Below are 17,689 nucleotides of genomic sequence, written 5' to 3' on the forward strand. Positions count from 1 at the left end.
TTGAAGAGTCTTGAAGTGACTAGTACTTTTTTAATACTTTTTTGTTGTTTTTGTTTTGTTTTCCTTTATTCTCAGCTGCAGATTCAACTAACAATGTTAGCTTTCTATTTTGATTAAGTTCCTAATTGCCAGAGCTCCAACCAAAGCGTTTACAGTATGAACCCTAAAACCTCAAAAAAGTACCCCCAAATAAATCATAATTTCCTGTTTTTTTGTTTGTTTGTTTTTTCCCCCCAGCAGTTTCACCAATGTTTTCTACGCGTTCCCATGGTACCAGGCAGGGGCAGCTGGAACACCTGGGACTTTGGGTAACCCCTATGGGGACATTTGGATCTTCCTGCCCATTTCTGAACGAACAGCTCAAAGGTCCAGCACCCCCAGCAGAGCCCACTGCTGATCCTATAGTGGAGAGAAATGGTGCATCGAGCTGTGTGAAAACCTCCCTGCCCTCGCAGCTATGAGAGTCCCCTCCACAACAAACGGCTTGCTTTGTGAGGTCCCCAGCACAAGCCAGAGGAAAAAAGCCCCTCCTGGTACATGCTACAATACACCGTATTATTTTTTCCTTCCCAAATTCTAATAATCTCAGCAGTAGATATTGAAAAAAAGGCTGTATGGATTAAAAACTGCATTATACGTGGAAATTAGGTGATTGGTAAACTGGTGTTCAACTGGACCCTTTGCTGAATGCATTTCAGCCACGGGAAGCTTCTCGCACTGATTTGCAAATTGCAGAAAACCCCACTGCTGGCAACATTTGAAAAAAACTAAGAAGGACCTTTGTTGTCTGAGGAAAGAAAAGAGGCCAATAAAGACATTTTTCACTTCTTTAACGGGTATGTGATGATCACAAGCTTCTTGCACTGATAAGACAGCGCCTGCACACTGAAGAAGGGTGCCCACCAGGATATACTTACACATACCAAGCACTGTACTTGCATCATTTATAGCTACTCTACATACTTTATAATGTATGCATGGATGAGCCATACTGATTATAGGATACTGAAACTGTCTCATTTGTCCAGGCCAGTCACAATCTCATAATTAAATGATAGCCATAAAGAAATCCTCGCTCAAACTGGGACAGCAGGAGAAGGTTCATTTCCTTGTTTGTTAGAAGCTTTCCCATGCCACGTGCAAATGGAATCCGGGGGTGATGGAGATTTTGAGCACTTCGAAATCAAGAGACCTGAAGTGGGTCACAAAAACCAAAATCAGAGAGTTTCTCTGGGAAGTAACACAGCCAGATCCATGAGCAGCACTACAGCAGAACTTGCTGTCAGGAACCAAATGCCAGCTCAGGTTTTCCTCCCGGCTATGGAGACATGAAACCATCATAAACACAACTCTTCCTTTCCACTCATCAGGCTCCGCACTCAGCTGACAGCATCTTAAAGCTAACCCTGTTTGGCCAGAAGAACAGAGGACACTGAACAAGCACGCCTTTCTGTAGGAAAGTCCCCTTCTTGCCACCCCTTCCTTTTCAGGCCAGAGCTCCTCAGCTGACAGGAACATTAGAAAACCCATTCTGTCATACAGCCAGAAATTTCTGCTCTCATTCAAAACACTGAGCTCGCTGTGCTCCAACAAAGCCGTGTTCAAAACAAGCGTTGGCATGTGCATTTATGCGAAATGACTGAATGGCCCTGCAGGTTGATAAAAGGTTCTGGAGTCTTTCACATAAAACTAAAGTCACTGGTTTGAATCTGACCCGTATCAGTGGTGTCTGAAACTGGCTACAGCTGGAAGGCTGTTGGCATCCCGTCTGACAGGGCTGGTAGTATCAGTCTGATTCCTGGAAGACAAATACACCCGCTGTGTTGGTAGTTTGCACAGGGAGGTCAAGACTCAACAAGGAATAAATTTTGAACTTCCTTTCCGTGCGTGCTCTTTGTCCTGCCAACACAGCCGGCGGCAGTGGTTGGTAGGCTCTTAAGGCCAGCGAGTACAAGGTACTTTCATGGATTGTGATAAACCTACCCAGCTGGGTTTAATTGAAAATATTCTGTATCATTTAATTCACTTTCACAAGTGATCTTCCACAGCCTTGTGAACCAGGGCTTACACATGACACTGATGTCTCCAAGAGAACATGCTGGAAGAGACCATCCCTCCCACACCATACAATAAAATGTTAAATCTGATGATTATCCCTGAAGAAGTAGGAAAAAAAACAAAACAAAACACCAAAACCATCCATCTGTAATCTGCCCTTCCCCCATCTCCCTAGGCCATAAACAATTCTGTCAGTTGAGTTTCCCAGACAGCTCAGCATTAGTGAACGCATTCCCCCACAAAAGAAAAAAACAACAAAAAAAAACACGGGTATACAAATCCCCCATCCCCTTTGTTTGGGTACAAACACTTTGCTTGGACAAGGCAAGAACTCATCCCTGATGCTCCCTCTGAAACTCAGCTCAGAGACCTTTGGTCTCTGACCAGGCCACAGCAGGAGCAAAATGAGGTGGGGAAAACCCAGTTTTTAATTGATACCAAACTAAAGTACGGTTCAGATCAAATCTCATTTTACTGGGATGTTCAAACCTCCTGCCAGCACTCAAACTGCTCTGGCTTTAGTCCATTGTACAGCAGCATGCTGATCACCTTAAAAATCTTATTAATCTGATGAAGAGTGCTCCCTAGACCTTGCTTTCTGTAAAGTGCTGAGCTGCTCATCAGCCCTTACCAAAAATCACAGAAATAAAGCCTGATCCTCCCAGCGTGAGCTACAAGCTTTGCCCCTTCCTCACTGAGGCAGCAAACTCCGCTGGCTTGCTCCTGTTCACACAGCCCTGCACATGCTCAATAACACCATTGATTTTGTTTGTGCAGGCAGAGAGAATCCAATTTTAAAAAGCCACATTGATTCCCACCCATTAAAAACAGAGCAAGCTGCAGCATTCGCTAAATGGATAGAAAAAGACTGAGGTCAGGGTGGAGGGGTGGGAATAATGTCATTACTACAAGCTCGTTCTGAAGGACAGTTGCAGAAACAGACAATAAAATAGTAACCGTTTGACTTCACGTTATTTGTTGTAGTTTCTAAATTACAAAAATAGTAATTCTACAACCTGGGAGTGCCCCGGCACAGCGAAGGAGATGCAAAACTGAAGGCATCCAAGAGCATGTAGCTGTGATTAGTTGATTTGGAGCATGAAAACGTACACGCACGCAGCAAGAGAGGGCACAGATACAGGAACCGAGACAGCAGCAGTATCTGCAAAGGGCCCTGTCTGCTTTTCAGTTCTTTGTTTTCATACATTAAACAAACAGAGCCATTGCACAGGTCACTGAGGACCTTCCTTCTGCATCCATGGCCCCAGCTGCACCACAGACAAAAACTATTATTATTCTCTAATGGCTGCACCTTTTGGACAATGATTCAGTGTTTTTCCCTCCCCTCTCTTCTGTGCAGTGCCACTTAGTCTTTTGCTTCATTTTATGTTTTAGTCGCACACTCTTGAAATCTTCGTGTAGCAACTAAGCATTGATGAGGAAGCTGTGAGTGGGAGCTCCTGCTTTTCGCTGCAGCTGCTCGCTGTGGGTAGGTCCTGGGAATGGATGGATGCTGCTGCAGCGGTGAGGGGCTGGGAGAAGCTGCTGAGTAGGGAGGGAGGTGGTGGTGGTGCAGCCCCTGGGGGCACTTCCCCACCCCAAATCTGGGAGCACGAGCTACAGACAGCCCCGATGCAGGGAGCCACAGCTGGTCAGTGACCAGCAGGCACAGCCCGGAGCGTGCACACACCCCACGCTCGATGTGGTGGCTGAGCTTCAGTCAAACTCCGCATGCCAGCAGGCCGTGAGGCTGCCCACATGTTGCAGAGCAGTCACTCGTCTTCCCAACTTAGTCGGAGGATGCGAGCAGGCAGGCGCTTGCTAGCACCGCTGAGGCTTTCGTAATTGGTCCCAGCTGGTTAGTCGTAACATGCCTTGTTGTTGAGCAACCACCTACTAACGCTGTCAGACATTCCCTGGTTGCATAAGGAGGGCTAGTTATCGTTATTAATTACGCGCTGCCATGGGCCTGTGCCATGCCGCACAGATAAGGAAGCCCTTAAGCTCCCAGCCAGTCATGCCCTCATCGTGCAGGCTGCCCGCAGCACTATGGGAAGCAAGCTCAGGCCCTGCAGCAGCCACGGCCATCTCCTATCCTTTCTACCATGGTTTTGAAGCGACTTGGTCCTCCCTCCCCTGCTGGAGGCCAGCAGGGGCCAGGCCAGCTAGGCCACCACAGCAGCCATCTTGTGGAAGCCATGGCGTGTCGTTGTGTGGGCACACAACCAAGAGCGCCACCGCCATTTCAAAGCATCATGAAGAGATATACCCCACCGCCTGGCCACATCACTGACAGGAGACACAACAGCAGCAAAGCTTGAAGCCTAACCTTAAACCTACAAGAGGAAACAACATAGAAAGCAAACATGCTGTTCCTGGTGCAGAAGGGAAAGACCCAACAATGTGGATCCCTCTCAGGAGGGAAAATGAGGCAGAAGCATGGGGGAAATGTAATGGAAGTGGCTATTCTACAAGCTGCCTGAGCGTACCAACAGCTCTGAAGATTTAAGTCAGCATTTCCCAGCCTCCCTGCTTCCCCAACTCTAGGTCCTCACTCACCATTCAATTTGAACTTTGCAAGACAAAAAAAAAAAAAAAAATAATAATAATAATAATCAGGGGTGTTTTGTGCAGGAAGAACAAGCAGCATCTTTTTTCTTCCCTGTCAGTGGACCACCTTGACATCCCCCTTGCAAAACTGAGGACTGTAGTTATGTGCTGCACACGAGATCCTTACATGACTTAAAATGCCATTTTGAGGGCAGTAATCCATTTCTGTAGCCACAGGCTAACGTAAAAGCTGTGAGCTTGTCTAGGAGCTGGAGCTCCAGGGCTGCTTGAAAGCACACACCTTGAGCTGGAAATTAATCTCTTCAAATCCCACGTGAAACCACATGGCAGAATCGGGCTGAGAGGAGCAGTTCACGTTGCTGTATCAGCTGCCTCAAGCAACTCTGACCTTTGCCATCCATGGCTTTTATCAGAACTAAACTCTGTTGCCCTGGGTTTGCTCCTGCTGCTTCTCTCCCAACTTCTGTATTTGCTGCCCTCCAGACCCAAGAAGCACATTGAGGCTGTTAGGAAAATACCCTGACAACTTACAGGTAGGACAGGCACTACTGCACTTCTCCAGCTGCTGGGGAGAAGCAGCTGGGGAGATTTCTTCAATTCTCTCTGAGGAGGAGGCTGAAGGCTTGGACTCGTTCAAGGTCCCCATGGAAAGACACCCACCACCAAGGTCAGAGGTTGGCAACCATGTCACAACACCATGCTGCCAAACGCTGCAGGTTGGTCCTTCAGCTTCAATGTGAGCCATCTCCCTTTGCACACACAGTGCCTCCAATCGCCACACAGGAACATTTCACACCCATTTACCACCACTCCTCGCTTTAATTCCAGTTCAGATCATGCTTTAATGTTACCCATGCCTTTGGAAGCCAAGAGGGCAATTTGCAGAAGCTTAAGTTTAGTTTCTTTTGTGCTAGATCATAGGTACTGATGCAGAAAGGTAATTCTCTAAATCTAACAAACGTTTAAAGTTTATTCTCAGTGGATTTATATAGACATAAATACACAGATTAAAAACAAGTAACACTTTGGGGGCTTTTTATTACTGTCTAAAGTAGCCAGGAACATGGACATTTTCTCTCTCTTTTCTATCTGCTTTCTTCCAACTGCACAGTTCAGAGACTTCATACAGATCAGAGACAAAGTTCAAACCAGCACTGACAATTTCATTAAAAAAAAATTGTGTTTTCTTATGTTCTTTACTCTTTTATTGCTATTTTCAAAATGAAGAACAGACCCTATCAAAGTGCTAAGGGCTGAAAACATAACTCTAAACCTGTCTCTAAATGATACACGAAACCCAACTTTGTGCCAATCCATTTTTATCATCTCTTTGTGGCCATAACAAAGCTGAGAACAAGAGCTAAACAATAGAGAGAAAAGAATAATTTCAACATATTTTTTTTTCTGAAAGTAACAATCGGTGGCAATAACAAGAACCCATTCAGAAGACAAAATGTTATCTTCCAACCCAGTTAGCATGTCTTTCTTCCTCTCACTCATTATATATCTCGCACATCACGCTATATTTTGACCTCACTTACAAAGGAATACGCTTGGAAGCGACATCTCCATACGCGTATCAGCACAGCTACGTAGGCTCCAGCCCGTGCTACCTCTCCCTTCCTGGGTCCCTCACACACCTGCTACGAGGAGATAGGTGTTATCAAAGAAACCTCCAGAAGAGCTTTACAGGAACAGTGACATGGCAAGCTTATCCTTTTGTTTGTACCCATGCAGCCCTCCTGAACCACTGATTTACATTGTTAACAATGGCAGGAGCTGTGTTTTTGACAGCTACAGGGACAAGATCTCTTAGGTAAACTTTATTTATTTTGTTTTAGATACAGGCCTGCACCATTACTTCCTTTTACCTGCCGAAACAACTGGCAGTGTTTCATCGTTAACTTTTTCAGCATAGTAACCAGGAAATTCAGCTAGCCTCAGCTGAATGTGTTTACCTTTTAGATTTCATCTGTCCCTCTTAACATTGTTTTGAGGGTCAGGGAAATATTCCATTACCCTCTTGGATGACTACCCTGTTTGCAGCTTCCCACTGGCAAGCAAAACATTCTTTTGGGGAAGAAAAAAAAAAGTTTCCATTTATTTTGTCTAAGCCATCAGATCCTCCTTCCACCCCTACCACCCTGGACTTTCTTTCCAGCGCCCAGCTCTGCGTGGAAGCAACTGGTTGAAGCAGGAGCCCTGACCGAGGAGGACAGGGGGAAGGTCAGCAGCTCTCCTGCACGCCAGCTGTCCCCCAGCCGTGCGTGCTAACCCCTGCAGTCACGTCTCCCAGCGCTACCTTTCTGTTTGAGGGCTGTTTGTACTCTGCTACCCTTCTGTCTGAGGGCCTCAGCCACAAAAATGGTTGTGTGTTAGGTGCTGTAAACACAGCCCCCGCTGCAGAAAACACAGCTTCTGGGGAAGGCAGCCTAAGGTAAACAGCAACAGACACCTTTGGGTGGACGGGGAGAAAACGTGGTATTGCTCAGCAGTACTAGCATGAGTGAGCTCATCCCAAGACTTCCAGTTAAAGACACCAACTCATTGCAGTACCGCTCCTGTTACCAAGTTAACCGAAACCTTGCTAGCTTTTTGTTGCCTGCTTTTATGTGAGCACCAGCTGCTGGAACAGACCATTTTCCCAATTCTCCAACACTTCAGGTGGTGAGCGTCCTGGGTTCAGGAGCTGAGCAAGTCACCAAAGTCATCCAAGACTGCTCCAAGCCTTCTGCAAAGGGAGAAGCTCAGTGATGACACTAAGAACCCTTTCTTTACCGAAAGGGTTGTGAGGCATTGGAACAGGCTGCCCAGGGAAGTGGTGGAGTCACCATCCCTGGAGGTCTTTAAAAGACATTTAGATGTAGAGCTTAGGGATATGGTTTAGTGGGGACTGTTAGCGTTAGGTCAGAGGTTGGACTCGATGATCTTGAGGTCTCTTCCAACCTAGAAATTCTGTGATAAGAAACTTTCAGCATTTCTCACATCCCATCAGGCCCATTGCACTACGCTTATGTTTGAGAGGTTCTGCTTGGAACTTGCTACAAATTGCAGTGGTTACAAAAATAAAAATAAAAAAAATATATATGAGGAAGAGTTAACCCAAGTTCTTCATTCAAGTTCTCTTCAGTCAGACCCAGGTCAAACCCCCTGTACCTTACCCTGCATTTACCCTCCAAACAGAGCCTTTCAAGGGGTACAACAAGTTTTGAAGGAGGTAGAAGTCTGCTACACCAGGTTAAAACTAACGCAAATCAGCAGAAGCAGGGTGGAAAGAACAGGATCTGAACGTGCCCCTAAACAACAATACTATATAGTCATGGCAAAATAAAGGCAAAACCTGTCAGCACAGCATAACTTGTGTCTGTGCAAGTAAAACAATAACTGAAATTACTTCTGTCCTTCAGTAAGGGGAAGGCAGAGGTCAAGCTGCCACTCAGAGACTCACAGTTTATTTTCCAGCTTGTCACAGAAGAAGCACGCTGTTCTGTTTGGAAATCAGCTATCCTGTTTTTAAAGCCTTCAGAGAGCAAGGAAGGTGAAACCTCATCTTCTTTCCTCCTACGCCTTTCCATACGCAGGGAATAGTGACCTCCAGGTAACCATCCTCCGCAACAGGATTTCTCTTTTCTGCCCACCCCCTCTCCAGCTTCCTAGAGCCACCTCCCTTTTATTTATTCTCTTAGAGCTGAGGCTCTCTCACAGTATATATACATACCTCTCTTCTTTTTTTTTTTTTTTCTTCTCCCCATTGTAAAATACTGCAGAATAGCCTTTTTTTATGATCTGGCCTAAAAGGAAAAAGACACTGAGCCTGCCAGAGCCTGAGAAGTGTTACACCACTGGACAATGCTCTCAGACTGATTTTTGGGTGGCCCCACACAGAGCCAGGAGTTAGACTCGATGATCCTTGTTGGTCCCTGCCAACTCAGGATATTCTCTGATTCTGTGATTTTCTTAAGCTTCCTACTTAAACAGGTAACAGCTGTGGCTGTACCTCAGCTTAAGCCAGGCCACAAGATTAGTGTTTTTCAAGCAAGGTAACAACTCTCGGGTGCTTGAGAGATGCTCATTTTCCCCAGCAGGACCTGGAGAAAGAAAATTACTGAGCCCCACCTGAGAACCAGCTGCACTTACATTCACTTAGGCTAATTTGAAGCACCACCAGTGCAGCAACTGGCTCAGGAAGTTAAGACACAAACATTGGGGACTGAAATGACAGCATTAAGGGGCCTGACACTGGGGAACCCATTGCAATTAAAGCATCTTCAGGTCATTTCTCTCTTCTTGTAATGACTCGTTCACGTATGAACCATCGTCAGTCACTTTCCTAACTTCATAGCCAGTAAGCAGCAGAGCTGAAATGCTTTCCAATCAGAAATTGCTCTTTGGTATAATACAGCTTCTCAGTCCCACCATGCTGGGGCCTAAAACTTGTGACCCTAATAAAGGCACAGATGTACACAGCCAGCTTCCTCTGTGATACACACCAATCTCTTGCCTGCAGTGAGCAAATGTGCAGGGGAGATGTTACGGATGCAAAAGCCTGATAGGATTTTTAAGTATGTGCTACTTGAGCAAAGCATCCCTGAAAGCCTGTGCAAATTGTGTTGCTAATGCCCCTTTCATATTTGGATGCATGGATGATGAATCTCCTACTAATTCGACTGATTTTTGCTCTGGGAGCACTGATGGCAAGCCAACCGCCCGTCACCTCTTTCTGCTTCTTGTCAGCCAGCGCTGCTGAGAGCCAGGCAGTGCATGGGCCCCAACGGGCCCTGAAACAAGAGCAGAGGGACAGAGGAAACCACTGCACAACCACAGCGCTTTCTCCTCTGCTGACCGCTGTGAGAGGAGCAGCTGCCCCAGGCGAAGAGCCGGGCACCTTCTGCCCCACTGCGCTTCCTTCGCGTTTGGTGAGGAAGCGACGTGGGTGGGAGGAGAGAAAGGAGGGTGAACCCAAAGCCGCAGAAGCAAGCAACTCGGGGCAGAGACCAACCTGTAGGTCTTTGGTGCACACAGCTGACACCGATGGCAGCCGGCCCCTGCTCACTAGAAAAATAGAAGGCAGGAAATCCTGTGACAGTCTTGTTTTGGTGATGATGTGAGAGACGCCGCAGCAGGAGACAACAACAAAACAAAAACCCTCTAAGCCCCCAGAGCACACGTGGGCAACCTCCAGAGGGGGGCCTGGCACTTCCTAGCCCCTCGCTGCTCCTCCCGGGGCTACCAAAACGCCTCTGGCAGCGGGTGCAGAGAAGGCAGGGAGCAGTCCAGGAGTCAGCGCTGGGTTAATCAGAAGGGCTCGTGGACGGCTGTGCCAGGAGCTCTGAGATTGTTTCAGGTGGAAGGTTGGTAAGGGAGTGTGTTTGCTCACTGCCTCCTCCTCGCAAGCCCTCTCGAAAGCTGGAGCTTAAACGTGGCCGTGTTTGAAGTGATATTTCCACGCCAGAAAGTGCCACTTTCCCTGCACCCAAGGCCGTGATCTATCCTTTCCTGTATCTGCTGTTAACGGAGCTTGTAATTTCAGGTGGGGAAGGTAAACAGCTGGAAACGAGGAACTCCTCAGAAACAAACACTCTTCTCGACGCAAATCGCTCTAGCAATGATGAACAAGGGAAAATAAATGTGGGAAGGGCAGGGTACGGTTAACAGGGGGCCTGCAGCCCAGATTTCGGGGTGCTCTTAGGGTCTCTGGCTGTTCCAGCAATTTATGGGGATTGGAGAAGCCCAAAATCTTTTTATTTATTTCTTTTTATTTTTTTACCTGTGCTTAGCGGGACATTGCCAACGTTTTCCTTGTGCCTTTGAGCTGTGGTGTTTCCTCCTGGTGGACAAAGTTGTGAAGCTGCAGCTGACTTGTCAGGAACTGGTCCCTCACCTGCACCAGCTCATGCCAAACCGGACCCTCCGAGCTGCTGCTGGTGGCCACTCGGGTCCCTGTCCCTCAGCTACAGCCACAAATGGTCCCTGCCTATCGACACACAGCACCATGAGGCTGGGATCTGCAGGAGGAATCATTACTGCCACCCCACATCTTTGCTGCGCAGGAGCTGGTTTGAGGGAGGGCAGCGGGGCCAAAAGGAACTGGCCCAGCACTCAGATATTTGCATTTTCCACTGTTCAGACAAGGATGAGCCAAAAGGGAGCAGCACAAGACTTCTCCCTCTCCTCAGCCCATCCCCAGCATCACGAGCAGGAGAGGCAGGGGCAGAGAGGGGCAGATCAGTAACGTGGCCAGGACAAAGGGGCAGCTGCGATGTCTGCTCGGAGCAAAAAGCCTAGGGAAATTGTTAGAAGGTTTCAGCAAAAAAATCCCTGGGGACACTCTAGTCTGAAGATATTGTTTAGGCTGAAGCATAGGCTTTTCTGTTTTAAATTAGACTCCAGAAAGGGAGTTATTTTGGAATACACACTGCATATCTTCTGCTGGATGCATCACGGGCACACCACCTGTTTACCATGCCTGCTCTGGGGTGATTTATACACAAAGGATCTTGGCAAAGAACTGTCTTCGCTTCACTTTTGTAAAACCAAAAACCAACCTGGCCTGACTATCACAGAGATGGGACAAAGCCAAAAGCTTTCAGCTGAGTGTCTGTTCCCTTCCAAGGCTTGGTGGTCTGGATACAAAGAAACCGAGATTCAATTAATCCTGGTGTTGGTTTTGCAAAAACATTTCTGCTGGATTTTGGTTCTGAAAACAACTCCAAACTCTGGTGTCCTTGGGAAAGAAATGAAAGACTGCTGAAAACAGTGCAGTTGGAAGGCTGCTTTCCTTCACAAAGCCTTCCACAGCGTCCTGCAAGCCTGTAACCCTAACAGGCGTATCACCACTGAGTGAAACCGAGTCTCGGCTGCTGAAAGGGTATGAGTCTGCGTGCTGTCAGATGCTCTCATGCAAAGTGTTGTCATACTTCAGTCACGAATCTTTGCAATGCAGTAAGAAACTAGAAGGAAGAGGGGAACTGCCCGTGTCAGTGCATTTCCAGTCCTCCTCTGCATACAAGCGGGGAGAGGTAAGCTCGAGGGGCTGGGCGGGTGCTTGGTGCTGGAAATGCAGCCCTGTGCCTACCATCCGTCCACTGAACACCCCTTTTGGCCACGATACGGTGTCAGCAACGAGATGTGCAGCTCCTTCGTGATCCTTTTGGAGCAGCAGAAATGACTGCGAGCTTCTCACCCCTGGAAATGTGCAGTTGAAGTAGATATACACGAGAAAACAGCACTGCAGCAGTGAGGGCCAGGCAGCACCCAGAGGTGATTTTGCAAGTCCAGAGCGGCAGAAGATTTTGAAATTTAAGTGCATTAGCACTGTTATACAAGGACTTAACAGATGCCAGCGCACTGACTAACCTAATAAGCACAGCCTATCCCTGCTGCCATTACTGCTGCCTCACTGGAAGGGCAGTTTTGGCCAGGACGACATGTGCTCTGAGTCACACGATGGGGAGGAGGCGGCGACGCTGCTCAGGAATCCACCTTGCTGCGTGTGGCTGGAGGATGATACCTGATGTCCACGTGTGGCAGGACGGAGGGGACACAGACAGCTTAGCCCCCGGCATTCCTCAGGACCAGTGCTCACCTGGCGAAGCGTGCAGAGCTAAAAACCACCCGCGCACCTCACTGTTTGCTACACAAGGCACTCAGCAGCCGACACCATGCGCAGAGCACTTCTTGCCTGTGTATCTTCTTGCAGTGAGACCGACAGAGATAACCACCTCCTCAAACTGACGCTCAGTTTCATTCTCTGTTATCAAACCACCTGATCAAAGGCCACTTACCCACACTGCAGACGTCTCAGCCCATGGCCAGACATGCCACATACCAAAGCCTCTGGAGAACAAGGCATCAAAACTACGCTTATCCATTAACAGTGCAGGGGTGACAGCCACTATTTACTTTGCAAATTCTGAAAGACTTAAATCTCATAAGGTGATTATGCCATTAATTAGTGAAATGCAGTCATCTCTGGGGTGTAGCACAGCAGCTGCTTTGGCTGAGCAGCAAAGAAAAAAACAAGCAGGCAGCGTAACATGGTGGTAGTACTCCAAAGAGAAGTCAGTCCCTCTCCCAGAAGGTATCCCTCTTTCCTTGGTAGTGTGTGAATGTTGACTCCAGTGTCTGGGGGCATCTGATGAAGCCTGAGCCCTGCATTTTGCAGGATATGAGTTTTCCTGAGAAGCTATACATGCAGGGATTATAAACCCAGAAGGGGTCTCTGGTCATTCATCCCTCTGGCCTCCTGAAAAACAGACCACAGAGCCTACCTGAATGATTTCCCCTTCAGACTGTGGCATTTTTTAGGAAAAACACACAGGCAAGAGCGCCGTATGACAAATGCAGGTCTGAAGAAGGCACGTTTATACCACGGCGAATTTACAGACTGAAGCTGCATGGGAGGAAGGAGGCTGCTCCCCGAGGAAGCCCATCTCCTCCGGCTGAGGCCTTCAGCCTGCAAACGGTCCCTGGTCATTCAGGGGCAGAGTCAGTGCCAGCACTGCTCCAGCCAGGTGCTGGCTGCTGCTCATCACCCTTCAGCAAGCACAGGGCTGGGGCAGGCACCGGGGATCTGGTGTTCCCAGAGGAGGATGCTCAGAGGCGAGGGCGTTCATGCGAGGCGCACATTAGCCCAGCACGGCCCGCCTCAGGTCCCCTACAGTCAGCAGAGAGGGAGGAAAATCTCCGGAGTATCAATTAGGGCAGCAGATCTAGCCTGGAGGAGGCTACGTCCTCTGAGAGGGACGGGAGAGAAGTTTTGCTAAACTAAAGACATTTTACTGACCTTTTTTGATACCTCCTGTTTTGCAATGCCACCTCAACAACACTGCGGTCCTTCTGGCCTAACCCGACAGGAATATTCCTGATGTGACAGAAATATTCCTGATGTGGGAGCACTCAGTGAGGGCTCTCAAGCTGCTCCAGCGATGCTATACACCATCTCCCCACTGTCCTGCTCACAGGAAATCTGCCTGGGGATCTCAGCGTATCTTCAGAGCATGTTACATGGCAGCAATGGCAAATGGCTCCTGTGCTATCTGCAAGCAGAGGAGAGAGCAGCCCTGGGACTGTCTTATTTTGCTGGAACACACCGATTCTGGTCAAGAAAGAAGACAAAGTTTGTTTCAAGTCCCTTCTGTCTTCCACCTCAGGGAGAAGGAAGCATGCCTATCATTTACAGGAGCAGGAAATGTCTGTGAGTCACTGCTGGGAGAATTACCAGGGCTCCACAGAACTCTCCTCACTTGAAAGGAGTTGGCCACCACATTCCTGAAAGTAGTGTTTAAAAAAAAAAAAAAAAAACAGATAGAGGGAAAATAAAAAAATTGTTACTAAAATATGGGGGTCGATCTGGGAATTCGCTCCCAAAAGCTCATAATAAAAAACCTCCAGCTAAGAACCAACCTCTGTTGTATTTCTTAGCGCTCTGCCTAGTTTTTCCTTAAATGTGCAAGTCACTTCTCTGGCATGTCTGCTTAGAGTCTAAAAGGTTTTACTCTCAGGAAGCTTTTCCTTCACATTCAGCTTAAATGTGCCATTTCTGGAAGTCATCCCCTTGTCTTTTACACTCTAGCAAGCAAAACAAGTGTAAATTAAATGGAAGACACATGAAATCTTTATAAAGTCCCGTGTTTCCCCTAGCTTGAAAGTTCCTTCTCTTTGGAGCAGAATAGGTCTTTATTCTGTGCTGTATTTTTCCCCATCAGAAAATGAAGAAGAATATAAATTTTCCTCATGACTTGAATTTAGCTTCATCAGCAGCCCCCTGCCGATGTAATTCATCCCAACAAGATTCTTTTTTTTTTTTTTTTTTTTTTTTTTCCCAGTGAGCCGCTGCCCCTTCTGCCCCTCCTCCCGACAATTCAGGCAGGGAAAACAAGAGAGGAATTAGACAGACAGAACTTAACAAGCTGCAACTTCAGGCCAGGCAGGAATAACATTTAAAATATAAAAAGCAAATTTTTATCAAGCCTTTTCCTCCCCAGAGACTGCCACAAAAATATTCCTTGTTTGTCGCTGAGAATGAACCATTTTTCTCTTTCATTTCTGCTTTCTGTCACATATTTCATTTTGGCTGCCCCTTCTGTCTTTCAGCTTGGGACCTAGGCTGCTAATGCAGAATCACAGATAACTCAACAACAAAATGCCTGTATTATCTTTTTTTTTTTTTTTTTTTTTTTTTTTTTTTTTTTTTTACGAGTCTGCCAGGTAATTGCAACCCTAAAAGCTTTTGCATATTTACCACAGAAACATGTCTCTCCTGGAGGATGGGACTGTCATCAGGTAGAGTATTTCATTTAATAAGCCTCTTCTGAGGTACAAACTAGGGCTGGGGATTTTTTTCTGGCCTCCTTCAGAGTAAAGGACAAGCAGATAAAAATCAGCTGCTGCAGTGCTACATTGTCAAAGTTCCTGTTCCTGTGAAAATTAACTCTTAGTGAGCTCAGAGCTCAGGAAGGTTTTGTCGGTGGGATGTTTATCATGTAGGAAAAGGGTCTGAAAACAACTCATGTGATATTTTTTCCCCAGTCCTCTCCATGCATAGGACAGAGCTCTTTCCTATTTACAAAGAGAGCAACTACCCTGCTTTTCTGTAACCCAGCTGATGAGCTGTGCACGATACCAGGACAAATTTTCATTAAATCAGTTCATCAAGAAGGATTACGTTTTCCCTCTTTGCTCCTGTTTCACAGAATTACAGTAACAAAAACATGGCCTAAACATTTCTAAATTCAGCTGTCCTTTAAAAGAATATGCTTTTTTTTTTTTTCTTACTTCTTTTACCCTAGCCTGAGCTAGCAGTAGAATTGCTTTTCTTGGCTCTTGGGATGCCAAATCAAGCTGTTTGGTACCAAAAAGAAGGTCTGAGGAGAACATCTATCAAGGGAACTTGTGTCTTGGAGTCGAGACGATGACCTTAAACGAGAAGAGGCTCGTTTGCTGAAATGTTTAACAGACTGAAGGGGAATACAGCTGGTTCACACATTTGCTTTGCATGCACCTATGCAGAGGTCATAAACTCTATCCCAGCACAACATACTTGTCATTATAATCACTGTGAGTGGGAATCAGCAGAGTGGGAATCAGACAGGCCCTCAGTCCAACCCCAAATTACTGACAATACTCGTTCATCCCTACCAACAGCATCCTGCGTGGAAGAAAAGTGTGTTTGGCCAACCTTGTTTTAGAAAAATCCCTGCTTTCACTTACAAACAAAAGCTAGAAGATACAGCTAACATACGGATTAATTGTTTAGGTTAAGGCCTTTCTGAAACCAAGAACCTACTTGTATTGACTTGGAAAGGAAATGTAGACTCCCCAGATCCAGTCCCTCTTCTGGAAACAGTCTCAGAGAGAAGGAAGCACAGACAATGGCGAAAGGCTTTCTAAATTGTAAATGGTAAATTCTTTTTTTTTTTTTTTTCCCCAACAGTCAGTATTTTATGGTTATTTACAAATTGACTATGGTTTTCACCACAAGTAAACTCCAAGAGCTGAGCATATTCCTATTGCCAACAAGCCTTTCTAAGAGCCATCCCGGCTTAGGATTAAGGGATGACTCTCATCCATTTGCAGCAAAGAAGCAAAACTCCCGTAGGTAAAATACTTCTAGCAATGCTACTTGAGCCCAGTGTCTTACCTGTAATATCTGGATTGAAGGTAGGTAGAACACACAGCTTTAGACACATGGCTAGCTGAACCGAAGTCTATGACCTTGACCCTATATGGCTGTCGAGATGGATCTACCAACATGATGTTCTCTGGTTTGAGGTCAGCGTGAATCAGTCCCAGGCTTTTCAACTTCATTAGGGCAGTTGCTACCTGCTGGAGAATTGGTCGAATGTACTTAAGGGGCAAAGGACTGAATTTGTTTTGTTTTAGGAAATCATAGAGGTTCTGCTCCAACATTTCAAAGACCAAGCACGTGTGATTCTTGTGCTGGAAGCACTCATACGCGCGGACGAAGTTGTAGTCATCCGCGCTTTCTGTGCTCAGCCGAGCCAGGATGCTCACTTCAATCTGGCCTTGCCGGGCATAGGAAGGATGGTTCTTTAGGATCTTGATGGCCACAATCTCGTTAGTGCCACGTTTCCAGCATTTGACGACTTGTCCGAAGGTCCCCCGGCCAAGAAACTCTAACACTTCGTACGTGTTGGTCATGGAACAGAGCACCTCATGTTGCACCAGTTGGTAATCCCCTTCGCTGTTGGAGCCACTGTTTTTGGAGGTGGCCGTGGAGGTGGTGGCGGTGGCTACGGTGGCCCCACTGGCATTGTTCTGAATCATTGGTGGATGCTCCTCGATGATCTGCACGCTGCTTGTGTTCTCTATCTCCTCACTCTTCCGCTTAAGTCCACATTTTTGGTAGGTGTCCAGAAGGCTCACAGTGCTGCGACGCATCAGGTTGTGTGGCCCGCCCAGTGTTTGCCCAGACACTGCAACCACACCAGAAGTGCTGTTGGCGGACGTCACCACGATGTGCCCCGTGCTTGCTGGGAAGATGATGGTCTGCTCGTAAGGGATGCTTGGATTGGGGATCTGGAGGGAGGCGTTGACGGCTGCTGCGGCGGCTGCTTGGGAGGACTGCACGTTCTTGCTCTGGCTGTAGACTTTGCTGTGTGTGCCGTACCCGGTCATATCCCAGTTCGAACTCGGCTCCACTTTCAGTTTCTTCACGCTACAGAAGGCACTTGACTGAAGGGTGTGAGGAGAGAAAACTTGCACATGCGAGGCCATACCTGCAATAAAACACCAGAGTGAAACCACAGTGTCAAGACGCCTTCCCCAGCTTTTTCCATTTGTTTGGTGGCAATAAGGGAGAATGGGATACAGCCTTCAGATACAGCACACGCACAAAAATCAAGTTCTTTCAGAAATACGTATTCAACACAAATAAAAAACAATGCTCTAAAATAAATCATTACTCCCAGCTGAACTCTACTAACAAACACTGAGACTTCTGCTCTCTTGCTCTTCCCCTTCTCATTTTTAATAATGAGAATGTAAATGTTATTTTTACCTCCTTTGCCTAAGGAGGCTCCTATTCCCATTGTCTCCA

General features: G+C 47.0%; 1 protein-coding gene across 3 annotated transcripts in view; it reads right to left on the reverse strand.

Annotated features, from left to right (window-relative positions):
- The window catches only part of HIPK2 (homeodomain interacting protein kinase 2), a 132,518-nt gene that overhangs the window by 75,474 nt on the left and 39,355 nt on the right, over nt 1–17,689 (reverse strand). For all 3 annotated transcript variants that reach the window (XR_014316766.1, XM_082751758.1, XM_082751757.1), the window contains exon 2: nt 16,271–17,369. Coding sequence is in view for 2 of the 3 variants with exons in the window: in XM_082751758.1 (XP_082607884.1) it covers nt 16,271–17,369 (1,099 nt within the window). In the remaining variant the exon portion in view is untranslated. The remainder of the gene's footprint in view (nt 1–16,270; nt 17,370–17,689) is intronic.

This window comes from Aythya marila, assembly GCF_965140915.1.
Source record: "Aythya marila genome assembly, chromosome: 1".
NCBI classification, from domain to species: domain Eukaryota; kingdom Metazoa; phylum Chordata; class Aves; order Anseriformes; family Anatidae; genus Aythya; species Aythya marila.